The 25,148-nt window shown below is 41.8% G+C and overlaps 1 protein-coding gene across 4 annotated transcripts; it reads left to right on the top strand.

Annotated features, from left to right (window-relative positions):
* The first annotated feature begins 528 nt into the window (after window positions 1-528).
* xirp1 (xin actin binding repeat containing 1) lies at window positions 529-24,347 on the top strand. 4 transcript variants are annotated; one of them, XM_079647731.1, is made up of 10 exons: window positions 3,842-3,884; window positions 11,546-11,686; window positions 12,628-12,772; window positions 12,994-13,048; window positions 13,144-13,440; window positions 14,317-14,395; window positions 17,853-18,004; window positions 18,157-18,198; window positions 19,321-23,781; window positions 24,209-24,347. In XM_079647731.1, the coding sequence occupies exons 3-10, from the start codon at window positions 12,648-12,650 to the stop codon at window positions 24,209-24,211; spliced, it is 5,214 nt and encodes a 1,737-aa protein (XP_079503857.1). In that variant the 5' UTR covers window positions 3,842-3,884; window positions 11,546-11,686; window positions 12,628-12,647; the 3' UTR covers window positions 24,212-24,347. The 4 variants fall into 4 exon arrangements, with proteins under 4 accessions (XP_079503856.1, XP_079503857.1, XP_079503858.1 ...); XM_079647730.1 differs by lacking the exons at window positions 3,842-3,884; window positions 11,546-11,686 and adding an exon at window positions 529-718; XM_079647732.1 differs by lacking the exon at window positions 3,842-3,884 and having other exon boundaries at window positions 11,530-11,686.
* Window positions 24,348-25,148: the final 801 nt, after the last annotated feature.

Raw genomic sequence — 25,148 nt, 5'->3', positions numbered from 1 at the left:
TCTTTATATTTAATCATGTAACGTTTTTTCAACAATAATTCAAGTAGCAGAACCAGGCCGCAATTCATTTAGGATTATAAACTTGAACACTAATTGGTAAGTGGTTTGAGTTCCTCTATCAGAAAACGTAAAAAGCAATTTATAAATCTGGATTATTTTGTCTGGTTAACAATTTCCGTGGTGTTTACTATGCGAAACATCCAGTATTTAGTGACACTAAAATCAGTTGAACACAGTTTCTGGTAACTTTCAAATCCTCATTGTCTTTCATTTCCAGAAAGAGCAACTTTCAGGTTAAAGACACCTGTGAATAAATGTGTAGGAAAATGATGAATACACTAGATTAAAAAAAATAAAATACAGAAATATACACTACAGTGACATCTGGCGTCGTCTTTGTAAGAAATGTTCACTTCCGCATAAAAAAGCCTCGGCACGTGACCTCCCGCGTGTGACGTAACACAGGGGACACGAGGGGGAGCGGCCGGTGTAACGTATTAATAAACATGGATCCCAATGCTAGTTTCGACACAGAAGACACAGAAGAAGTTGAACATGAATATTCGAATTCATATGACGGACCACAACCTTATAATTATGAGCCTGCTAGGCGTCCAAGAGACCAGGAGCAGCCAAGGATTAGAAGAAATAACGGCCATCGGAGAGAAATTGAGCTGTGGTGTGAGGAGAACCAGTGGAGAACTGGGCAGCTATCTTGGTGAGTGACCGGCGTTAGCTACAGAATGTTAGCTAACGTCACATCACAACATTGTAAAGTTAACTATCATATATCAGGCTATAACTAAAGTAGCATTTATAATATAGTAACGTTACTGGCAGGACTGTTGATACTGATCCATATCAGAAACTAATGCGCAAGTATCAGCCGTATCTCGCGTTACCTAATGCAACTCCACACTACGGTGCTGTGTACAGGAGGACGCGGCGAGATACGGCTGATACTTGACGATCTGGCGGAGAAAGGTTGTGGAGCCTCCGTTCAGGGCCGGCCCTTGGCATAGGCAGTATAGTTGAATGCTAAGGGCGCATCAATCAATGGGGGGCGCCAAAATATAAATATATATATATTTTTTAAAGTTAGAATTTTTTATTTATTTATTTTTATTTCATAACAACACAATTTTGGATCAACAAAATACATCTTATTATCTTATACTAACAGAACTACGCCTATATTGCGTACAGCGCCTATAAACTATGGCGTACCCCCCCCCCCAAATCAAGTTGAACTGCCCCAGCCCCAGTAAAAACCAGAGGTTTATGTGAAATAGTTCTTTTTTGAAATAATGGTTTTAGCGTGCAATTATAGGTTTTAAATGTTGTATTTGTGTTAATTTAAAATAAATCAAACTCCCCAAAAACGTATACAGCTTTTATTAACATTGGAATTTACTGTGTAAGCAGCCGCGGGGGGGAGAGCTTTAGAGAGCTCTCTCCTGAAAGACTGACAGGCTCTGATAACCTCAGCTCAGTGAGGTAAAGGCACACCTTTATATGATCATTATAGCTTTAAAAAAATAAGAGAATAGATTTTCATCTATTCTCTTATAGTATAAAATACTATATGACAGTAAAATAAAGTTGTTATTAATAAACAAGAATACAGTTTGAAAGGGGAGTGATTTGTAAAATATCCATAAAGAAAAAGAAAATCTGCTTCCAGTTCTGTTTCATATGGGTGTTGAGAGATGTATCCATAGCTCTCTTAATGTTGCTCTCAAAGTGCAGCAGATTGATGCTTTTAACTTCAATATTTAAAAAAAAATCTTCCCGGGGGAGCATGCCCCCGGACACCCCTTGAGGAGGTGAGGTCCGCCCCCCACTTAAATCATGCTCAAATGGATAGGATACTAAATATATTTTCACACAGCTTGTGTCCATATCTTTCTGTTTTGGTGATGCCACAACCGTGCATACATACGCAAATCATAGTGAGTGTCTGCATTTTGGGGGGGGGGGGCGCCAGCTAAAATCTTGCCTAGGGCGGCAAATTGGTCAGGGCCGGCCCTGCCTCCGTTGATATGTCGTTGTAAATGGCTTGATGGAAAGCAGGTGTGTAGTCGGGGAGGGTGCACAGCTGATTGCAGCAGGTGAGTGCAGGTTGAGCCGGGAGCCAGGAGTGACAGCCACCACGCACACACAAACAACACAGACAGGGGGAAACAAACAAACAAACAAACACAAAGGAGACGGCTGGAGCAGTACAGCCACCACAGCGTTACCTACCGTGTACCGGAGGGGAGAGAGAGAGAGAGCAGCGAAGGGGGGGGGGGAGAGAGAAGTAATACGGTTTCCTGATAAAGCTGTGGAGAGTATGTGCTGCAGGGAGGTGGATGCACAACGCACTCAGGAACGAACGCTAGCTCCGGTCCTTTTTACTGTGGACTCGATGTCCTGACAGGCTGGTATTTGTGCAACCTGCACAAATACAATACTGCACCATGATTACAAATGGTGAAATACAATTTAAAACTACCGAAAAATACCAGCTCCTTAAAACACAACCGCTCTACTCAACGCAACTACTAACTATACCCGCGGTCAGAAAGCGGAGATGTGTCCCCTGTGTGATGTAATATGACGCGTTTGACGTATGACCTTAAAAAAAAGCCGTTTTTAAGAGCAGAGCTCAAAATTGCTCCTTTCCCTCTGAATTCCTGCCCTTATGTCTCGTAAAACATATCAAATCCTGCATTCACTTTTTTAATTGTAATTTTCAAGCAAGTTTAAGCATAAATGTAGAAAAAATAAAAACCTGCAAGAAGCTCTTTAATGTCTGGTATTTTGTTTCTGGCAGGTCTAATACAAATGGTGATCAGACTTCTTTAAAAAGTGACTAATGCTGCCAGGTATTCTTTTTCACATTATTGTACCATGACTCACTGGTGTTCATCCAAAATGGTGATTTAACTCAGACACGCCTTATTTCCCAAAACCGTAGAGAAGCTGTAGATGGGCAGGATTATGTAATTTGAGTGTACAGCCTCCTCCCTGCTTTCCTGTTTCTATTGTATTTCATGTTAACAGTTGTTGGCATTAGGAAAAAAAGAGCAAATGTTGCCTTTGCACAAACATGCTCATTATGAACAACTCAAACTGTCAAGTCAGTGTTTTTGGGGGAAAATACTGAGTGAGAAAAAGTAAAGCGACTGGATTAACATTCCAGTGTCTCTGCTTTTAAAGATAATCATAGGCTACACCGTGTCCTTGACTTGGAGCAAAATGAAGCTCAGCTTTAGAGAAACAGACAAACAGAGCCAGATGGACGAAAAGACAGACATGTCCAAAATACTCTTGAGCTTTGACCCCTTGTTTTGATACACATCAGTGCTTCAGTTGGAGTAAAAAACTGCACCTCAATACCTGTTGGTCCAAATACTTTGTATAGAGGAAGGGCTGCTCGTCCCGTCCTCTGCACTCACTGGAAGTGTGTTATTATGAGAGTGTGACCCACTTTGGCTGGGAGCACTCGTGTGCACATGTATTTATTTTCCACTGACCTGGGTGGGGAGTAAACACCAGAGAGGTCATAGTGAAACAGCACGTTGTTTTTTAAATTTATTTCTCAAACATGGACGGGTTGTGAAAAGGGTATTTCAAGTAAATGATGCATCTTGAGGGTACATCCAGACAATGTATCCTCTCAGAAATACTCATAACACACGTTCAAAGAGGACTTTCAGGCTACGTTGATATTAATAGCACAATCATGCTGCCTTTCCGAAAATACATTTATGCAACACAGTTGGTGTTTCCTGTTCCTTATGTGACGTTGTTGTGTGCTTCAATGTGTCAGGAGATTTGATCGGACCACACTAGTGCAGCAGAGGAGGAGATGAGTCATGGAAAGTACCACTGCAATGGTCAGTTCTAGTTTAGCACAATAATGTATTTATTCACTTTCTCAAGTAGCCATTAAAGTTTAGGAATGTCCTGGAATAAAGACATTTGTATTTTTATTCTCGACAGACATGTAAAACTGAGTTTCTCCAAAAATATCATGAAAAAGTACAACCTTAAATCGTATGTTTACCAGATATGTGCTCATTTGCTTTTTGGATATAAGTCACTCAGCATGAAAACTAATCAAAAACTAATCGACAAAAGAAATCCTTATCCACTAGGACCAAAATGACTAATTACTAAACCAAGAGAAGGCAGCATAACCAACCCAGATTCCTAACCTGATTTATTTCCTTTTCTCCCATCCTGTGTCATCCGTCTCTATTCTGTATCTGATCAAACTGCGGACAGCTAGTGTAAACCCTTACAGTGCTCTCTGTCCAGAGTCCATGTTACATAACTTCTAGTTAACCTACATTATGGCAGCCTCTCAGGATTGTGCTACTGGCTCTTGTGGCCCCGTTTTCTCAGTCAAGCTGTGCCATCGATGGCCCACATACAGCAGTAAAACTGACAGAGTTAGACAAAGCTTCAGGCATGTGGAACTACTGTGCCCCAGTTCCTCCTTCCTTCCTGGTGGATACTATCTCTAGAAAATAACCCCTCTTTTTAAGATCACCATTCCGTTGTCCTGGGCATAACAGGAAGTATCAGGTAGCGTTGCATTGGGGGGGGGGTGGGTTATTGCTTTCCAGTCAGATAGTAATGTAAGGTGCTAAATGAAGCCACATGCTGCTCAGTTTTGTTTTTGTGAAAAATACTTCCTTAACGACAGAACTAGCCCTCATAATATTGGGTGATTGAGTATACATTATTTGTTTTTGTCTCGCTGAATTGTTACTACTGCTACACTCATACAAATGTCATTTGTACATGAGTTGGCTCCTTTATACATAGCCTCTGATGTCATGTTTTGACAGCCGTCACCATGGTCGCAAGGGCAAATATAGCCCAGCTGTTTCTATTTTAGAGGATTGGTAAAGCAGTGAGTCATGACTCATTATGTTTGCCTTCATCACTAGCAGCAGCAGTAGCAGTAGCATGATTCCTCTCAACACTGTCATCATCTTTGCAGTCATTTCTTTAAGAGTTGGTATTCTTGGGTTTGTAGTCCATTTATTCTGAATGCAGGTTTACTCGTGGTGTTCATGTCTAAAGCAGTACAGTCAGTTTTTCCCTGGTTTCAATGTAGACTTTCAATGAATGTTTAGAACATTAAAGGGTCTAGTTATGGAATTCAGTGCACAGGGAATGCCCAAGGCCGGATTAACCATATGGGCAACCTGGGCAAGTGCCCAGGGGCCCTTGAGCAAAGAGGGCCCTCAGTGACAAGATAAAAAAAAAAAAAAAACTTTAAACATTTTTTTCTTTCGTGCACAACCTCACTCATCATACATTGTTTTTAAATGACACTCACTCTTCGCCATAAATAACACAGCTTTTCCATAGGGTCAAATTACTGTAGGTCTCTGTACTGTAGGTCTCACTATGTATGCGCTCAACTTTATTACTACGCGGCGGAGGTGTATAGCCGAATCACAGCCCCACCCTTGAGCAACCACACAATTTCACTACATATTTTACTTTTGTAACTCTCTGTGTTTGTGACAAATAGAACTCCTTGTGTACTTGTACAGCCAGCCAGTCATATTTTGGCATTAAGTGGGGTGCTGTTCTGAGGTTTTGATTGATATTACCTAGGTCTTCTTGAGCCACACACTGTCTTGAGATCTTATCCATTGTATCTTTGTCTTGTGATTTTTGACTGAAAGGGCAAAAGGCTAGACCTACTTTGGTTGAACTATGTGGCTGCGTCCCTGCTTTTGACAAATAGGTGTGCGATTTGGCATGCCAGATTGACTGAAAATTCGAAATATTGGTCATGTTGGTAGGATTGGGTAGGCGTGGTGTAACTTGTTGGTACGTGGGTTGGGGGGGGGGGGGGGGGGCATGAGTACTCAGTGCCCAGGGGCCCCTGGAGGTACTAATCCGGCCTTGGGAATGCCTCGCCCCAGCTCTCAGCTAGCAGTGCTAACAGCGCTACAAGTGTTAACAACGCCAACAGCAATGTTCCCGTTAGCTGGTATTTGCCAGACTTTGAATGGTAAATCTGTTGAAGTCTTGCAAATGTAACTCTCTCCGTTTAAAGTGTCAGGCAAAAATACCCTCTCATCGATGACAAGACGTGCAACGTGATGACAGTGCTCTGCAGTTATGGAAACTTGAATTTCTCAGCGTTATGTTATGTTCACATCAATCAATCAATCAATGTTTATTTATATAGCCCAATATCACAAATGTTACATTTGTCTCAGTGGACTTCACAGTTTGTACAGAATATCGGTATGACAATACTACACCCTCTGTGACCCTCACATCGTACAAGGAAAAACTTCCGGAGAAAATCCACAGGGAAAAATGCGAGAAACCTCAGGGAGAGCAACAGAGGAGGGATCCCTCTCCCAGGACGGACAGACGTGCAATAGATGCCGTGTGTAAATTGAAAAGATAATACATTTACAACATAGGTAGACCAAATGTTTGGGAATGCATGTGTGTATAATAAGAAGATGAATCCACGAGGATGTCAACAATCCTGTGGGAGACATCAGGGAAGTAGTATGGTGAGAGTCAGGCAGGACCGCAGAGACAGGTTCAGCCACGACTCGAAGTCCAGGACACAGGATCCAGGACTCAGGATCCAGGACTCAGGATCCAGGACTCAGGACACAGGACCGCAGCAACAGGCAGAGCCACGACTCAGGATCAGGACTCAGGATCCAGGATCCAGGACTCAGGATCCAGGACTCAGGACACAGGACCGCAGCAACAGGCAAAGCCACGACTCAGGATCAGGACTCAGGATCCAGGACTCAGGATCCAGGACTCAGGATCCAAGACTCAGGATCCAGGACTCACGATGCAGGATCCAGGACACATGGCTCAGGATCCAGGACTCAGGACCAAAGCAACAGGATCAGCCACGACTCAGGATCCCGGCGTAGATAGACACCAAAAATAAATGTGGGGGAAGCTGGGTTATTCGGAACATGAGAGTACACAGGTATAGACAGAGAGAAGGAAGAAGTAAGGTGTCCCTCGACAAACTAAGCCTATAGCAGCAAAACTAGGGGCTGAATCTAATCAGCCCTAACTATAAGCTTTATCAAAAAGGAAGGTCTTAAGTGCACTCTTAAAAACGGATAGGGTGTCTTCTGCCCGAACACAAACTGGAAGCTGATTCCACAAAAGTGGAGCTTGATAAGAAAAGGCTCTGGCTCCCATTGTACTTTTAGAGACTCTAGGAACAACCAACAACTTGCATTCTTGGAACTCAATGCCCTAGTAGGACAGTAGGGTATAATGAGTTCTTTAAGGTAAGATGGCGCCTGCCCATTAAGGGCTTTGTAGGCGAGAAGAAGAATTTTAAATTCTATCCTGTGTTCTATAGGGAGCCAGTGTAAGGCAGCCAGAACAGGAGTAATGTGGACCCTTTTCCTAACTCTGGTTAGTACACGTGCTGCAGCATTTTGAATCAGCTGAAGCGACTTAACTGAGTTCTTGGTACACCCTGAAAATAAGGAGCTACAATAATCCAGCCTTGAAGTAACAAATGCATGGACTAGTTCAAGTGAATTCAACCAAATCTACCCCAAGTGGGCCAAATTGGCCAAGATTACATGTGATCCCTGTCTACAAAGTGCTTTCAGAGAGAAGATTCTCAATGTACAACAGAAATAAAACAATAGCTTGATTCATATTTTAGGAACCATACAGGCCTATTTGGGTTCTGGTTGGTTTACACATTTTTGCATACTGTTTTATTTAATCTAGGAATATGTAGTAGCTGAGGTAAATTCTTCTGCCAAATATATATATATATAATGCTGTTCTTTACATAGCCTTCCTTTCTATACTCCGGCATTTGACAAATAACTACTAACACGTAATCCTTGATCCAATAGGGGTAATTAATGTACATGAATATACATGAATTAAACTTTTTGGTTGCTTTTGAGACAGAAAATGTTGAAAAAACTGATAGACTGACATCACCATTTTACAGCAACGCACACTCTACTTGAGACCAGAAGAGCACTGATAAAACAGCAGAGACATAACATTTATATACAACTAATGTAAACTGTTCCAACTTTGGCAGAACATTTATTTTCATGTTCTACATCATGGCTCTCAGTAAAGGGCTGATTGTGGAAACATGTTTCCAGCTCCTTTAAACGTCTCAGTGTGCCAAACTTCGGTCAAAGAGACTCTAACCTCACTTTCCCCTCTCTGGAAAAATGCCATCAGATAAAGACTTTGGGTAAAATTTCACAACAGTGACACCTTAAGTGAAGCGTCAACTGCCAACCCTTTTGTCTGTGCAGTGGTATCAGAGAGCTTCCTGTGACACCCTGGGAGCCACTGGCCTCGAGCCAAGTGTACGTCTGCCTAATCCTGGGGCCGGTCCAGGGGTGAAATCGTATCTCTGTAGCCAAGTCACCCGGGCAAAAGCATCCCGGAGCCCAAGGGTGCTCTCTGTGCAACATGTTGGTTGAAATATTTATATGTGAGTGATCTATGCTATAATGGTGCAGTGCATGGACTGAGGTGAACTGCAATGTATAATTCAAACGCCTTCACTTAACAGTTATCACTAAGAACACTAAGCTGCTAAGTGACACATTTATAAGGCAATGTACAGTATTCAATTTCTTCCTATACTGTAGGTCCAGTTTTGCTCATTGTGTCCCTACATAACATCAATATGCCTTGTCGCTTTTACAGTATTGTTTTCAAAATCAAGTCGGGCTGCAGCCCAGAGTGCAAAGTAGGTTACACAACTACAGCTTTCAACAGCAGCGATCTTATCTGGCTGCATGTGAGCAGCACAAGCTGTAAGAGGCAAGCAGCTGTGTGACTGGGTTTGACGTTCCCCCCTTTAACAATGAGCCTCTTGTCAACATTAGCCAGAGAGCTGCACTGACCTTTCTAAAAAACCTACAAACTGGCCTGTGTGATGCAATGCTGCACCCAAAAGGCGTTTACCCTACAGGAGTGTATTTCTCCTTACTTGTTATGTTCATTATGGGTAATAACAGACTAAAAAGTTGTGTGTGTGTTGAGGAATGTTCCTGTTCTCATCTCTTCACTGATGGCTGTCAGTGGGAGCTCCTGTACTCTGCTGTTGGTGTTGGCTGTCACATGTGGCTCCATGTGAGGCTTTCACAGGAGCTCACAGCAGCAGCAGCAGCAGCAGCAGGAGGAGGAGGAGGAGGAGGAGGAGGAGGAGGAGGAGGAGGAGGAGGAGGAGACCTGTTCTGTTCTCAGCTGTTCAGGCTAGTACTGAGCTGTTTGGGTGAGACTTTCTGACCACACACACACACACACACACACACACACACACACACACACACACACACACACACACACACACACACACACACACACACACACACACACACACACACACACACACACACACACACACACACACACACACACACACACACACACACACACACACACACACACACACACACACACACAAACCCTCCTACATGCTCAATCACTCACTGATTTCCTCTCTTTTCTCCCACTGCAGCTGGCAAAACACATGCATTACAGGCTGACAACACACAGGGTGGGCTGCTCACTCCTCTCATTGACTCCACTGTTACTCGTCATGTGTTTGTACTACACAAATGCACCACAAATGTTATAGTTTGTCCCTATATGTTATACTTCTGCACCATACAAAGGGACCAATAATATTCGATAATACTATTGCAAACAGTTACCTTGTGCACTCATACGTGGCTTACTGTAGATAACATCAGTGTTGTGTGTTCACTGCTTCTCATGCCCTTTAACCACGTTTGTTACAGATGGAGGCAGGCGTGTTGCTCTGGCTCCATCTCCTGGCTGTTCAATTATATTGAGTAAAAGCATGACATGGGACCTTTAACTATTTTATCCACTGGAGGTCGACATGGTAAATGCTCATGAGAAGTCATGTGGTCAGATGTAGGAAACACTATGAAGGTTTCTCATTTCTCTATTTCCCCTCCTCGACTCCTATCCTCGTGTCTTAGTCCCACCCACAGGAGATGCGAGCCGAGGAGCCGAGGAGGGGAACCGAGGATAGAAGAGGGGAAGCAGCAGGCATTTAGAGAAATGAGAAATCCTCTCAGCTGAACAGTCATCTTAAAGAGACGTCCATTAATGATGACAGGAGGCACAGCAGCCCTCTGTCTGATGGACAGACAGGGCCATATACTGTATATTTACTTTTAATTAATTGACAGTGAGGTATAATGAGACAATAAAAGGCTACAGATACGGACATATAAACACACACACACACACACACGCACAAACACACACACGCACGCACACACACACAATTTCAGATTCAAACAGGTATGAGAGCACTCTCATAATAACGTAACACTGGAGGATCCGCGGAGGATACATCAGTGTATCCTCGGTTATAGCTCCTCCAGAGAGCCTCCTCGATGCTCGATCCTCGGTCCTCGATGTATATTTAAAGAAATTAGATGTCCTTCAACATGGCGCGCTGAAATCCATTTCCGGGGTAAATTAGGGTTAAGTAGTGAGGCATTAAACCCTTTGCCCCCCTTGCAGCATCTTGCACGGTTGTGACAAAATATGTCGACAGATAGACAAAACATTTTTTTTATAAACTTCTGGCAAATTGGAGGTTCCCACTCCAGTACCACATTTTACTATAATAACACACACACAGACTCACAAGGTGAAAAATACCAGCCACAAACTGACAAAGCTGGTAACTACAAGTTGCAAAGATAGCTTGGTCAATTTGCACAGGAAAGCCATGTAAGTCACGTAATAAAGAATTGACTAACCGAACTGGCCAAGGTAGCCTCCGGTATGCTGGCGGCCAGAAGTAACAATCAGTTTGGGCATTTTAAACTGTTGAGGGGGCCGGATCAGTCTCAAACCACTATTTACATATGTGCTTATCATAGAGAGTTCTCAGATTCTTTGATTTTATAGTGTTATGTTTGCATTGTAAACTGATGATGGACCCAGTGAATCTTAAAACAGTTAATTGATTACTTCATGTTTCCTGAAAAAAGTATATAAAAAGTTCTCTCTTACTTACTGGTAAATGTCATTCATGCACCAACAGTTTTGTAGGGTTGCAAATCTCCCCTGCAACAGTGGACTTTAATAAACATGCTGCCTCAGCGTTTTCTTGTGCTCTGGATTTTCTATATTGGCAGAAAAACCGTAGCAACTTAACACATTATCATCTGTTTAAGCACATTCAGGAGAAGCAGTGTGTGAGGTAAATGAGTGTGACTTCATCTGTCTAATAAAGTGGCTATGATAAGCATGTGAGGGGCAGATAAAGTGCTGCTGGCATGCGATACAGTAACAGAGCGACTATGCAAGGCATCCGAGCGCTGACATCTGCCCGAGCAGCTGTGAGAAGCCACAGGTCTGCGCTCTGGTTACTCAATGCATCAGACTGTCATCAAAATGCACTAGTATTTAAATACCTAACTAGAAAAAATATGTAGTTTTATGACCTGCCCTGCATAATAAAACTTGGGTCGTATTGGTGTTTCAGCGAAATGCATCAGGTGATGTTACAGTATGGTAGCAGATCCGGAAGCTTTGAATCACAAGGTGTTGAAGGACTTTGGCCACTAGATATTGCTGTGTCTTGTGTGACCGAGATGCACAGCTGACTTCTGCTCCTTCTCTGCAGGTAAGGGGTTGAATATTCTTTTGATTTCTCACAGGAAACAGCATCACATTATTCACAATGGCAATATTGCAACTGTATTCTGCTTTTGCTTTACCATTATGTGCGAGTTAATAGAGTATACATTTGAATATAGAGTTCTCCTTAAAACTTGTATTTGTGGTTTTTGATTTGTTGGCGTCCTCTTTCTTGGAAATTCCATAAACATTAACAGAGAGTCATACGACTGTCAGTGTGACAATCTGTTATATAATAATGAAGTTAAGTCAGCTGTATAATTGAATGCCAGTCAAAATGTCCAAAAAGTGAATTCAAGAATTTTGGCCTTTAATAGTAATCATGTTTCTCCAGATCAAATTGATCACCAATTGATATGTTTCTTTATTTCTCATACAGATATTATTAACATGTATTACATGTACATTACCTACAAACAGCCTGCTATTTACTTAATTTGTATTGACTGTTTCAAAATACAGGACAGTATGCATTTTTTTATTATTGTACAAATTAAATTGCTGAGCTCTGTATGATACAAAATAGACTAAAATTCAATAAAGTATTACTGTTCATCAAATATAGTAGTTGAAATTATTATTAAGCTGTAGCCTAAAAATGTATTGTGTACCGTCAGTAGTGCAAATGGGCTAAGATCAATTAGCTGTGGTTTCAGCGCATTTCTACATTTTTAACAGGCATGAAAATGTATTGTATGTCATTAATGCCTAAAATAATAATAATAAGATCTAAGGTATACATTTCTTTTTCTAAATGTAATGTATTTAAAGACCCAAAAATAATGGACAACTTCATAACTATAGGAACAGTATGTGTATGTTTTTGTCCAGAGCTTTTTGGTTCATGAACATTTCCACTGTACAATAGTTAGGCACTTCAGGTATTTCTTTTTCACACATCGTCACTGTAACATCCTCTTGTTGTAGCTGCTGTGAGAGGGATTGCAATGGCGGGATTTGGCCTGAGGAGGACCCAGTCCCTGAAGAGCCTCTCTGGGGTTCAGGAGAGGACATGGGTCATGCCAGCTCTCACCCGCTGGGACAGGAAGTCTGTCTCTCAGCTGGTGCAACAGTAAGTGTCTTACAATATACTGGTTTATAAATACTGCTTCATCTTCACACATTGGGGGCTTTCTGGTACAGTTCTCTTCTGGTAGCCACTGACTACTAAAGGATGAAAGTCAAGTGTCACGTAGACATTTTCATTCACTTTTACTGCTCACAACAGCTGATTCTTGGATTCAAATCAAAAGAGACACTGTAATACATGTGTCAATAAATGTGTTTAAACAGTTACCAAAGCTGTGCTGACCTGAGCTGTATTGAAAAGGAGGATCACAAACTCCAGGTAAAACATATTTGTATTTACTTATTACGAGCGATAAATGTAACAACCAATAAAACATTGCCAGAAATCACATACAAATAAAATGCTGCTTTCAGGTGTCAGAAAGCTGTGTTGATGGTGGATTGAGGAGGCTGGACACTGGAGGGGAGAATGTGGCCCTTAGCGGGTCTGGAAGAAGCTCTAATCTGTCCAGGAGCTGCTCCATGGACTTCCTTCCTCAGAGGGAGCCTTCAGGTACCAGAGCTCTGTGCGCCCTGTTTGAGTCCAAGGCTGGCCTTCATAAAAGCTTCACCAGCAACCCCTGGCTCAACACTGGCAGTAAGACAGAGAGAGACTGCCCTCTGCAGGACTGGAGAAGTCCCAACACCTCCTTAAAGGATACAACCAATCAGGTGTGTGAGTTTAGTTTAATATCAGGTTTCACTGAATTGACTACCTTTAGATCAGTGGTTCTCAACTGGTCAGGCCTCGGGACCTACTTTTTCCTTAGTCAATAGATCGCGACCCGAAATGTTGAACCACTCAAATCTATCCTCCTGTGACCCGCCCATTGATAATTTCCACTGTAGCTTTTACACTAGGATCTAAAGTTTAGATCCTAGTGTCAAAGCATCAAATTGTGAAACATTATGGAACATTTCTTATTATTTCTCTTTCTAAGAGTGAAATATGTAGATGGATACCACTCTCATGTATGTACACTAAAAGCTAAAAAGCCAGCACTATGTTAGGTTAGCTAAGCATTAAGACTGGATTAGTTTGTGGACTACTTTTCAAACCTGGAATTTGGCAATTTGTCCATTGTCCCCTTTTTTGAATGGACATTGAAGACATTTTGAACTCTCATGAACTGAAAACACACTGTGAAAGGGTTAAAATACCCTAAAAAAACACTGACAACCACACCAACCAGACAACACCGTCAATTACAATATATCCTCGCTATAAAACATATCCTCCTTTACCCTCTATTTTACCTTTAATGGCACCATTAGACGACTAGCAACCAGTGATTTAAAAAAGGGTTTTAAATCAAGGGGAGAAGCCCGGTCATTTACTTATAGACCTCAATAAAATCTCACCCTTTGAAACCAGTAGAGACATTCAACAGGGAGACACAGTTGTATTGATATCCACATTAAACCTTTAATAAAGAAAGCGAACAAACGTTACTTCTCCAAAATATCAGACTTTTACATTAAGCTGTAATTGGTTCAGATCTTAACAGGCCCAATTCCCTAATCTCACTATATGTTGTTTATTCACAGAGAGCTGACCAGGTGGAAGGAGGGAAGGCCATGAACGGACTCCCAGAGTCTTCTGCCAGAGCATGGAAACACTCACATGGTGAGCAGCGGTGCTTCATTTCAGGTTTATAGTCTGAGATCTGACAGGGCATACAGGGTCGGTGGTTCCCTCAAAGGCATGACATCACTGTTGTATTCTGGGGCCACAGTGTGTCCTCACCTTACAGCACTATTGAAAACGTTTTGAAAAGTAAGACTGCCTTCTCTGATCTATGGGTGAGTAAACATTTGTGTTATTAATCCGTGTGTCAAAAACAGTGTTTTAGCATTCCCAAATGTCAGGTATATCCAATGAATCTGGGTTAAGTTACCAGAATAAAAATGCCAGGATCATCTCCTTGTGTTTTGAAAGTGTCACAATACAAATCCTGACAGAGTTGGGTAAACACTGACCACTATGTTCTTTGGCCCTGGGAATGAAGGAAAACAGCTAAATAAAGACGAGGATGCAGCAGTGTAAAGGCATAACTATGCGTTGGGCTTACGTTCCTAAGATAGAGTGAGGCTGTTGCTGATGGCTCCGACCGTGACGCAGACCTTGGCCCTCGGAGCCAAGCCTATCCGTGTCAAGCAACTGATATCAGACAGCGAACGGTAGTTGACACTTTGACCCTGAGATGAGTCTGGCGTGAATAAGACACATAGTTCACTGACCCTTCTGCTTCACTTCAAAGAAGTTAGCAACATATTTTTGAAAAATGATGTATACTATTTTCTATTATTAGTCCTATTTAAATGTCAGCCATTGACTAGCAACATAAACAACATTGATTTCATTTTATATCTTGAACCAGAAACTATGAAAATAGCACGTTTTTTCCCTGTATGACAAACTCTGAAAAAAAACAATTACATTTTGAATCCTTTGCTCTCAATTGAAAGCCTGATACAACAGAAATTATTGTTTAGAGCTGTAATTGCTTTGGGATCGAAAATGGTGGTATTAGATGGTTTCATTGGGGACATTTTGGTCAATAAGGGTTTGACTGTCAGTACTTGTCTAAACTGTTTATGATAGTCTTATTATAGGAGCGTAGGTTTCAAATAAATTTCAAAATAAAACAAAAAAGCACATCTCTGCCAAAATGTATGCAAAAATAGTTAAACTATAAATGTCTTCATTGAGGCACAAAGCTTGAAAAAAAAGACCAATGACTATTTTGACCATTAGAAAATTAGAAGGCCACTAGAATAATCTAGTAGCATATATGTGACAATACTAATATGTCTTCAGCTGTCTTATTAGTGAACAACTTTACCAAAAGGGACTTTTACTGTGTTTTTTTATTATGTTGCTCCCAAAGTGCCCTCCGACAGACATACTGCAGGTCCCACCCCATTCCCGTTATAGTGGGTGACAATGTAGCTATGGGAATGGGAGGCGGAGGGGTGTCCCAGTCCCTCAGTCACTAACAGAGGCGATTGACTCAGCCGAGTTGAAGCAGCCGCCAGCACTCCCTCCCAAAATAGCCCAAGTCTTTCAGTGGGGCAGTGGTCTCTGATAAAAATCAGCTGTCACCTAGACCACAGGACTAGAAAGAGTTTGGTCAGAGTGAAGCGACAAGCAGAGAGGAGACCGGCTGTATCACATTTAACAGGGCCTTAAGAGTTATCCAGCACACCCAGAGATACAGGGAAGAGACAGAGAACCACGCTGGATAGTATTTTAGTGAGTATCATGAGTATTGACTTGATTGAAACTGAGTGATTGTGTTGCTAATGTGAAATATACTGTATAATAGTGACGGAGAAAGCTTTGTTCTTTCGGATGTTGTTGGTCCGGGGAAAAAATATGGAGTGTGATGGATGATCTTTATGTTTTTTCAGTTCATTCACAAGATTAAGTTTAAATTGAATATTGTGTGTTGATGATAAGTCACTGAGAAACATTTACTTTTAACTGATTCACTAAAAGGGTAAAACCTTAGAATTAATTACAGAGTTACCAAATTTGATTTTAAAAACGCCTTTGGCAGCCTGAATACTTATTGTTTATGTTGATTTCCTTATAAGTGATATCAGAGCTAAATAAGGTCACAGATTGGTGTACTGTAAGTGCATTGCTGGCATCTTCATTTAGTCTTGAGTGGCTATAAATCTTCAGCCCTTTATCCTTAGAAATGCATGGAATGGGAGGTCAGACAACAGGAACTTGCAGTTGTCAGCTTTCCTTCTTTCTATCATCAGTCAGGGTGAACTATAAAACGAGAAGCAGCATATCTGCCATAAAAGCAATAAGGAAATTCAATATAATGTTGTATTATCAGGTGTAACACACCTGATAGCACGATGTGCTGTGTGGGGCCCTCCCTTATGAGCCGCCTTTTGGCACGCAGGTTTTCATTACAGTCTGTGAATGTGGCTACAATCGCCAACAGCTGACGGTGGTGAAGGTGGTGGAAGTGAAGAACAAATAGCAACTGCATTTCACCACCATTTGTACAGCTGCCAGCGGCCCAAAACACCCCCTACATTGCTGTGCCGCTAATAGCTCCTCTTCATTCCTGGAGAATCAGATCAAAGAGATGTCAGGTTGGGAATCACAGAGAAAGGTGTTGGACGTCAAAGAATTCACTTTGATTGGTAACAACTGGATGTTGTATTTTTGGCAGATATTGATGCCAGTGTATGAGTAATGATAAGTTGACCTCTCAGCTGATTGGGTTAGGACTTCAACTGGGCACGCATGGCGCTCATTCTGTCTGCTCACCCATCTATGAAAATAGTTTAAGTCCGGACTTGTGAGAGGCGCCAGCTTGCAGTTCCATCCTTTTGTCCTGTTGGGGCTTAGCGTTTGAAAAGGGGAGGTGTGTTCAAATCTGAACATTAGTCACAGCCGGATGGCCTGAGCAGCACTCTGGGCTGACCTCTGGTCATATTGTTTGCAGTGCTGTTGTTGTTGAAATACTTTCTGAATTCAACATACCTACCATATTCTTTACCGCAGAGTAAAACAACCAGGTGAACTAACACATATCAAGCTGAGGTATTTTCCATGTTTTTCATGGGGTCAGGCAGGCACATTCCTTTGGTCAGGTTTTGATGGTTTGATGGCAGAGAGCTCACACAAACAATGTGAAAACAATCCGTGTCACCCCAGCTGAGCTAGCAGTTGCTGTTTTGGCAGGCAGCAGGCTGGCTGTGTGGGCCTATTTGTCATGTCACCTATGGGTTCAAAATCTTCGTAAAAGCATTTGTTTGTTACAATGTCATATTTAACTCATAAGTCCGCCAAGCTACTCAAAATCACTGGATGCTGTTTACTGTTTGCCACAAGTTAACAGTGAGTTGTAACAGTGATAAGAAAGCTCCCTCCATAACTAAAAATACACCCACACATTGTTATCATTAAACTTGTCGCTGGCACTATACACACTTCACACTTTTTCTGGAAAACGTGTCAACACATCTAAACAAGCAGGACAGATACTTTCCCAAGGTTATTTTTACTTAACATGGTATCTTATATTTTAATTATTGGTTTATTTATTTTGCAGATGATAAATATAGTCCATCACTGACTAAAGGAGAGACGCCAACAAGACAAAGCAGACACAGGATATCGACTTCCTCCTCGGTGAGAGACAGATCAGCTCTCTATCTGTCAAGAGCAGCAGCTATCGACTCCACAGGAGGCTCAGCACAGCCAGTGAGTTCCTGAAATGCCTCTCATTCCTCCCCACACACGGAGGTCAAGGGCTTCAATGGAGAATAACCACTATGCTCAGCTCCAAGAAAGCACATGTACATGAACTAACTCATATCATGCTGATCAAAAATACTTTTTTTTCTGTTCAATAGGAAATTGTCAGTACTTCAGGAACAAGTGCTAAAAACAGCAAGGTACTGTATAGTTCACTCACCTTTCTCTACTGCAGTGCTGCTAATATGTGTGCTGTGAAAATGACTCTTATTTTTCTTGAAAATAACCAAAACACAGTTATCCTTTGATTAACATTCAACAACTTAAGAAGCAACATGAAAATATCATATAATGGCATGAGTTAGGAAAAAGCCATTCAATACAACTTAGCTGCTTTTTGTTCAATAAAAATGTATTTCCCCTTAAAAACAGACAATGACAAGTAATGTATTTCTGGTTTTTCTAACTTTTGTTAACACCAATAGCAGACCAACATTAGTATTTATATTTTTTGGATTTCTTCTAAAACTAAATATTCAAAATCTCAACGTGCTACACAAATAAGTGTGAACATTCAATCTTGATAAATTACTATGGAAGAAAACCGTAGTAAAATACCGAAATAATAATTACCATTTTTGGACAGTAACACATTTTCTAATGTTTCCATACTCCAACTCACTGGATTAAAAATAAAACAATAAAACAATACGATTAATTCCCACACAGAATATGAACATTCTTAAAGCTGCTGCTCATGTTGAAAAACCCACAAGTATCTATAACCCAACTCCAAGTGCACCCTATAGCTCATAGTTTGGGTTTTGAAGACCCGATTTACTATTTTGATTCAGTTGCACTCTTCTCGCCAGTGTTATTTTTTTTCGGCAGCCGACGGCACATTTCTGCAAAAAAGCTCTAAAAGCCTCTAAAATACTCTAAAAGAGTATCTGTTTCGCACAGAACAAACAAAATGAGCAACCAGCTAATGAATATGGTGGAGCATTTAGTGGCTAAAATAAATATTATTCACGAATGATATTCGTCAAGGCAGACATTTAGTTACTAATGTAACTTAGTGCCCTTACGGTATAGACTGGGTGCCTGTGTGATGTCCGCTTACTAACAGCTATGAAGTGTTGAAGCCTGGTGTGACAGAGGATGGTTTGCTGTGAAACACATCAAGCGAGCAAGACAAAGGTAAAGTATGGCTTCACTTTGTTAAAATGCATGTCATTCTCATATTTGCACATATCTTACATAATAATCTGTTTGATTACTGAAACCTGACCATTTTACTCCCATCTGTCCGTCATTTAAAGATGGCCGAACCAGCCAGGAAAATCACAGTTTCCCAATCAGCTCATGATGAAGACAACCTGCCTCTACCACCACCTCCTCCCGTACCACCTAGACCCGTTGACTATGAAGGGCCTTCCGCCTTCAGTAATCTCCCTCCGCCTCCACCCAAAGAAAGCTTTTCCTCGATCCAACAACAACGGCAGAAGAGTGAGCTAAAGAGGCTCTTCAAACACATACACCCAGACCTAAGGGCAAGTCTTGATGACGTAGACGATGATGAGATAATGAAGGCAGTGCAGCAAGAAAACACTCAAGCAGCGGATGCAGCTTATCAATGTGAAGTGCAGTCCATGAGGTGGATCTTTGAGAACTGGACTCTGGACAATATTGGGGATCATCCTCATGAAACCAAGAAGCTAATGGATGATGAGGAGTTAACAGGTGGAAACGTCAGGGGCACCTCCTCCATGTTTGAGCACATTGACAGCACCCAACAAATGTCTACTAAAAGACAGACTTCTGTCAGAGGCGATGTTAGAACATCAACGTGGCTGTTTGAGTCCCAATCCTTAGATTCTCTAAATAAATTAAAAAGAGAAGAAGGTGAACTGGTCGAAGCAGTGCTAAAAGATTCAATCCAGCCAGGAGACGTGACAGGGGCACGGCTGCTTTTTGAGTCTAAACCATTGAGTACCCTGGGACGCTGCAACTCCATAGAAGACTATAGCTTCCTAAAATTGAGATCTGAGCTTCAGGAGCAAAAAGGAGATGTCCAGAAGACTGTCAAACTCTTCCAGGCAGAACCTTGCTGTGCCATCAAAGACAACAGAGGCAATATCCATGAGATTAAATCCATCTGCAGGGAGGAGATCAACAGCAGCAACATCAGCACTGCCCGCTGGCTTTTTGAAACCCAGCCATTGGGCCTCATTAATAAGGGAACTGATGGGGTTAAAATAATTCGGGGTATATCTCTGGAAGAGGGGAATCGAGGAGGAGTTGATCAGAAGAGGTGGATGTTTGAAACTCAGTCATTTGACACAATACAAGAGGTCATTGGAGAAGACATGTTTGAAGGAACGGTTGATGAAAGCACAGGAGAGGCCGATGTCCTAAACAAGAGAAAGCTCTTTGAGATGCAGCCCTTGGCAGCGCTGAAAGGAGATTCTGAAGAAAAGCCTTTGGAAAAAGAAGAAATTATTGCAGGTGATGTCAAGACTTCTATGTGGCTGTTTGAAACTCAACCCATGGAGACCCTTAATGATAGCTACGAAGTTGGCCGTTTGAAGAAAGTTATTCTTTCAGCTGAAGAACAAGGTGAAGTCAAAGGCAAAAAACAGATGTTTGAGAGATGTAGTACTCAAAAGAACACCCAATCCAAGGAACAAGAGATTGAAAAGGGTGATGTGAAGGGATTCAAAAATCTTTTTGAAACAATTCCTCTGAGCAAAATTGCTCATTCTGATGAAGAAATAATTGAGGAGGAAAAGTCTATTGCAGCAGGAAACGTAAAAGATAACAAAGCAATGTTGGAGACAACTCCTTTGTATGCAATAAAGGACAGCTCTGGAAACCTCCATACAGTCACAACAGTAAGCAGAGAAGAATTAATCAAAGGGAAGGTCCAAAACTATAAATGGATGTTTGAGACCAAGCCTTTAGACAAGCTTGCAGAGGGAAAAGGAAATGTAGAGGTGATAAAAGGCATCACCAGACAGGAAGATATGATGGCCGATGTCAATATGGCGAAGTGGCTTTTTGAAACCCAAACAATAGATGGGATCCATTCTAAGTTCAACCAGAAAGAGCAGGATGCATCTGTAGAAGAGGAACCTCGAAAAGGTGATGTCAAGAAATGTACTTGGTTATTTGAGACCCAACCAATGGACATTTTGTATGACAAATCTGAACAAGTAAATGCTAAAGAAGCCATTGACAAAACCAACGTCAAGTCCATTACTTGGCTTTTTGAATCACAGCCTCTAGAAAGCATTAAAGATGGCGAAGAGTACAACTTGAAACTATGCAACACCATAAAGGATTCTGTTCAATCTGAAGTTGGTGTTCAAACAGTCAAACATGTGTTTGAAACTGAACCGTTGGATAGCATTAGAAAGGATGCAAATTCTGAGCACAATGAGAGACGTGTCAGCCAGGTCAACTTTCAGTCTGGAGATGTCTCACGAGTCAAAGAACTGTTTGAATCCCAGTCCATTGATGAAATAGGATCAGTAATGGTGACATCGAATGAACAGAACCAAGATGAACACCTCAAAAAAGGTTCTGTACACAAATGTACTTGGATGTTTGAAAACTGTCCAATGAACCAGATGAATGAGGACAATGAGGATGGAACAATCCGGAGAGTCAGCACTGTAGAAGGTGGGGATGTACAGAACAAAAGGTTTATATTTGAAACCTCCTCACTGGACAAAATCCACAACCAACCCCTTGAACTGATGTCCGACTCTGTGGAAGAGCCTCCAAGCAATGTTGATGTGAAGTCAAGCACCATGCTGTTTGAGTCCCTGCCACTGTATGCGATCAGGGACAAAGAAGGCCAGTTTCATGAAGTAACAACTGTGAAAAAAGAGGAGGTAATGAGTGGTGATGTAAGAGGAGCAAGGTGGATGTTTGAGACAAAACCCCTTGACGCTATCAAGGCAGAGAAGGAGGTTTACGTGATCCGAGCTGTTACACAAGAAGATGTCAAGAAAGGAGATGTCAAATCCGCAAGATGGAAGTTTGAGACACAACCTTTGGACTCACTTACCAGCCGAGATGAGCCCTCTGTGAGGGTTATTGAAGACTTTGGGAGCAATAATGTGCAGCTAAATAAACAGATATTTGAATCTGAGGAGTCATGCCAGAAGTTCACGCGAATGGTTAGTGTCACTGACGTCCAGCAGGGCGATGTCAGAACCTCCACCTGGCTCTTTGAGAATCAAACCATTGACAGTCTGAAAGGAGAACTTCAGGAGCAAGGTCCAGTACAAGCAGTACACAGGGAAGACAGTCAGAAAGGGGATGTTAAACGCTGCACGTGGCTGTTTGAATCACAGCCACTGGACAAGATCAAGGAGCCTGAGGATACTTCAGTGCAAGGTACTGAGGAGGAAATGCCAAAATCTGATGTGAAGTGCACAACCTGGCTCTTCGAGACAACTCCACTGGACAAAATCACTGCCAACAGTATTGCTGACACCCTGTCCTATCTTTACCAAATGACTTTTGTTCATTCAAGTGGCATCATAATAGAAGCAAATGAAAGCAGAAATGTTAACATGGCAAAATATCAGCTTGAAAGCAATAAAGGTGTGCAAATCCAGAAAGAAGAGGTTGTTGGTGGTAACATCAGGAACATCATGTCACAGCTTCTGCTCAAACCAACTCTGAAGCCCCAAGTTAGTCTTCTTAGAGAAGTGGAGAAGGGTAAAGTGAACACCACAGTCGTAGAACTTCCAGTCTACCACTCATCCACAACTATCAACCTCGAGAGGGATACAAGAATACAAAACATTGTCCAGATGATCGATGAATTCCTTTCCGAAGATAAGGATTTAAAAAATGGAATCATCATGCAAGAGACTGCAGGGGGGCAAGCAGAGATGTCAGTTTATTCACTCATCTGCAATTCTGAAACCAAAACTGAGAGTCACGTTATTGAGAAGGGAGACGTTAGGTCTACGATCGGAAATCTATTAGCTACGGCCAATAGTCAGAGGACTGCAGTGTCGTGTAGGGTGGATGAAAATGAAAAGGGAAATGTCAATCTGTACAAAAGTTGCATTGAAAAAGGAAATCTGAACTATCTGAAAAGTCTTCACACTGAGGCAATAGGAGATGAAGTTGATCACTGCCATCTGTCTGAGGAGCCCCTTGAAATAGTTCAGGGGGATGTAAAGGAAGCAATGAGAAACCTCTGTCAACAAAAAGAGCAGGTGGAGCGAACCATTTCTGATGTTTTGCCAGGGGATGTAAAGAACACCAAAAAAGTGTTTTTGAGGGAGTGCCCTCTTGGTGTTGAAAACTACCATCCAAAAGAAGAAATAATCGCTGGGGATATCTTATCAGCAAAGCAACAACTTGCTTTGATGCAACATGCCGTGGTGGAAAAAGAGGACATTGTGGCTGGCGACATCAAGGCAACAATGCAGTCATTAGAACGTGCAAAGAAACAGAGCATGTGTGTGGAGCGGGAGATTGTTAAACCTGGAACTATCTATGACATGAACTTGTCAGGTCCTGAAATAGAAGGAAGTCAAGCCCAAAAAGAAGTTATTCTAGCCGGAGATGTGAAAGCAGCCAAAAAGTCTCTTGAGTTCGCTAAGCAGCAAAGCCTGCATCTGGAGCGTGAAGTCGTTGTCCCTGGAAAAATATACAACCTGAATGTCACAGCACAAGAGGAAAGCTCCTCCACAGTGATGCAATCTGCATGTTCGTCTACCTCCAGAAGCCAGCAAACCAAGACTTATCCAAAGGTCAGTGTTGAGAAAGATCAGGAAAGCCATGTTTCCTTTGAGGCTTTTCAACAAAGTGCAGATATAATCAGTAAATGTGCACCAGAATCACTGCCACCTTTTGTAGGTTGTGAGCCTAATGTTCAGACAACAGAAAATGAGACAGAAGAAGTCAGAGGAGATGTGAGGGCAGCTATTAGGTCTCTGCAGTGTGCAGCAACAGAGCAGAAGCTCCTAGATAAAGAAGATATTGTAAGAGGTAATGTCCAATTGGCTCTGCAATCTCTTGAGAAGTCTAGTGTAAATGTATCCAAAGGAGACTATAAAGCTGCAATGATATACAGGAATTCAGGAAAGGCTTGTTCAGGGAGGAGCAAGACTGTTCACCAGCAGTGTGTTGTGGTGTCTGTGCCTCCATCTGACACAAAACTGTCTCCTTCAATTTCAGTAACCTGTGAAGGAAAACCATCGCTAACAACACAGAATTCAACGACCCACCCTGTAGCAAATGGAAACTCTAGATCCTCCAGCTCTGTGTGTGAAGCTCCATCTCCACTCCCTCAAAAGACAAGTGAGAAACTGCAGGAGCAGAAGCCAGCTTTACCACCAAAGCCACAATGGATCAAATCTGTAGTTGTAGAAGATGAGAATATTTTAGCTGCTCCCAACGTCCCTTGCACCATTACAGACAACATAGAACGCGCAGACATCTTTCCAAAACCAAAGAAAAGCTTTCCCAAGCCTTGTCCAGATAAACTTTCGGAAAACATAACACATGGCCAAACCAGTAAAGAGGCCTTACATGAAACATCGCACCAAAACTGTATTGAAGCATTCCATGACTCAAATAAAGCGCAAGAAAGTCTACCAACCCACTCAAAGGTTCAGGAAAATAAGAAGCAAAAGAAAATACTTACTGGAAGCAAATCAGAAGGCCTCGTCATGAGGTTGAACAGCACTGAAATGGAGATGGACAGAAATGTAATACAGAAAATCAATGCAGCTGAGGAGATACAAATGTGCATGAAGAATTATGCAGAAGAAGGTAAACATGAAATGAACATGAGCTTGCAGGCTGCTCTACATAACTTCGAAAGAAAAAAGAGTGAGACTCAAGAGAATAGAGTCCCTTTGTTGTCCAAGAGGGTAAGAGTGATAAATGATAGTGATAGTGACCATAAGCAAACCAACAATACCTCAGCTCAGCAACACCAATCACATCCCAAAGATGAACGCAACACTGATGACGCACAGCACGTACAGCAAAACGAAAAGCCACACAAAATTGAAGATAAAGTTGTTTTAAGACAAAAGAAAGGAAGAGAGACAGACGACCAAAGAAGACAAAGGCTTTCTGTCCACAAGGAAGAGATCATGAAGGGAAATGA

Source organism: Notothenia rossii (assembly GCF_949606895.1).
Source record: "Notothenia rossii genome assembly, chromosome: 9".
Taxonomy (NCBI): domain Eukaryota; kingdom Metazoa; phylum Chordata; class Actinopteri; order Perciformes; family Nototheniidae; genus Notothenia; species Notothenia rossii.
This window is presented reverse-complemented; position numbering and strand designations above follow the sequence as displayed.

What these genes read in the sequence shown, in the direction of transcription:
- xirp1 (XM_079647730.1), top strand. Translation starts at nt 556, where the DNA reads ATGAATATTCGAATTCATATGACGGACCACAACCTTATAATTATGAGC. An exon ending in CAGGAGGCTCAGCACAGCCA is followed by an intron (nt 18,005 to 18,156) that starts GTGAGTTCCTGA and finishes TCTGTTCAATAG; the next exon opens with GAAATTGTCAGTACTTCAGG. An exon ending in CAAGTGCTAAAAACAGCAAG is followed by an intron (nt 18,199 to 19,320) that starts GTACTGTATAGT and finishes CGTCATTTAAAG; the next exon opens with ATGGCCGAACCAGCCAGGAA.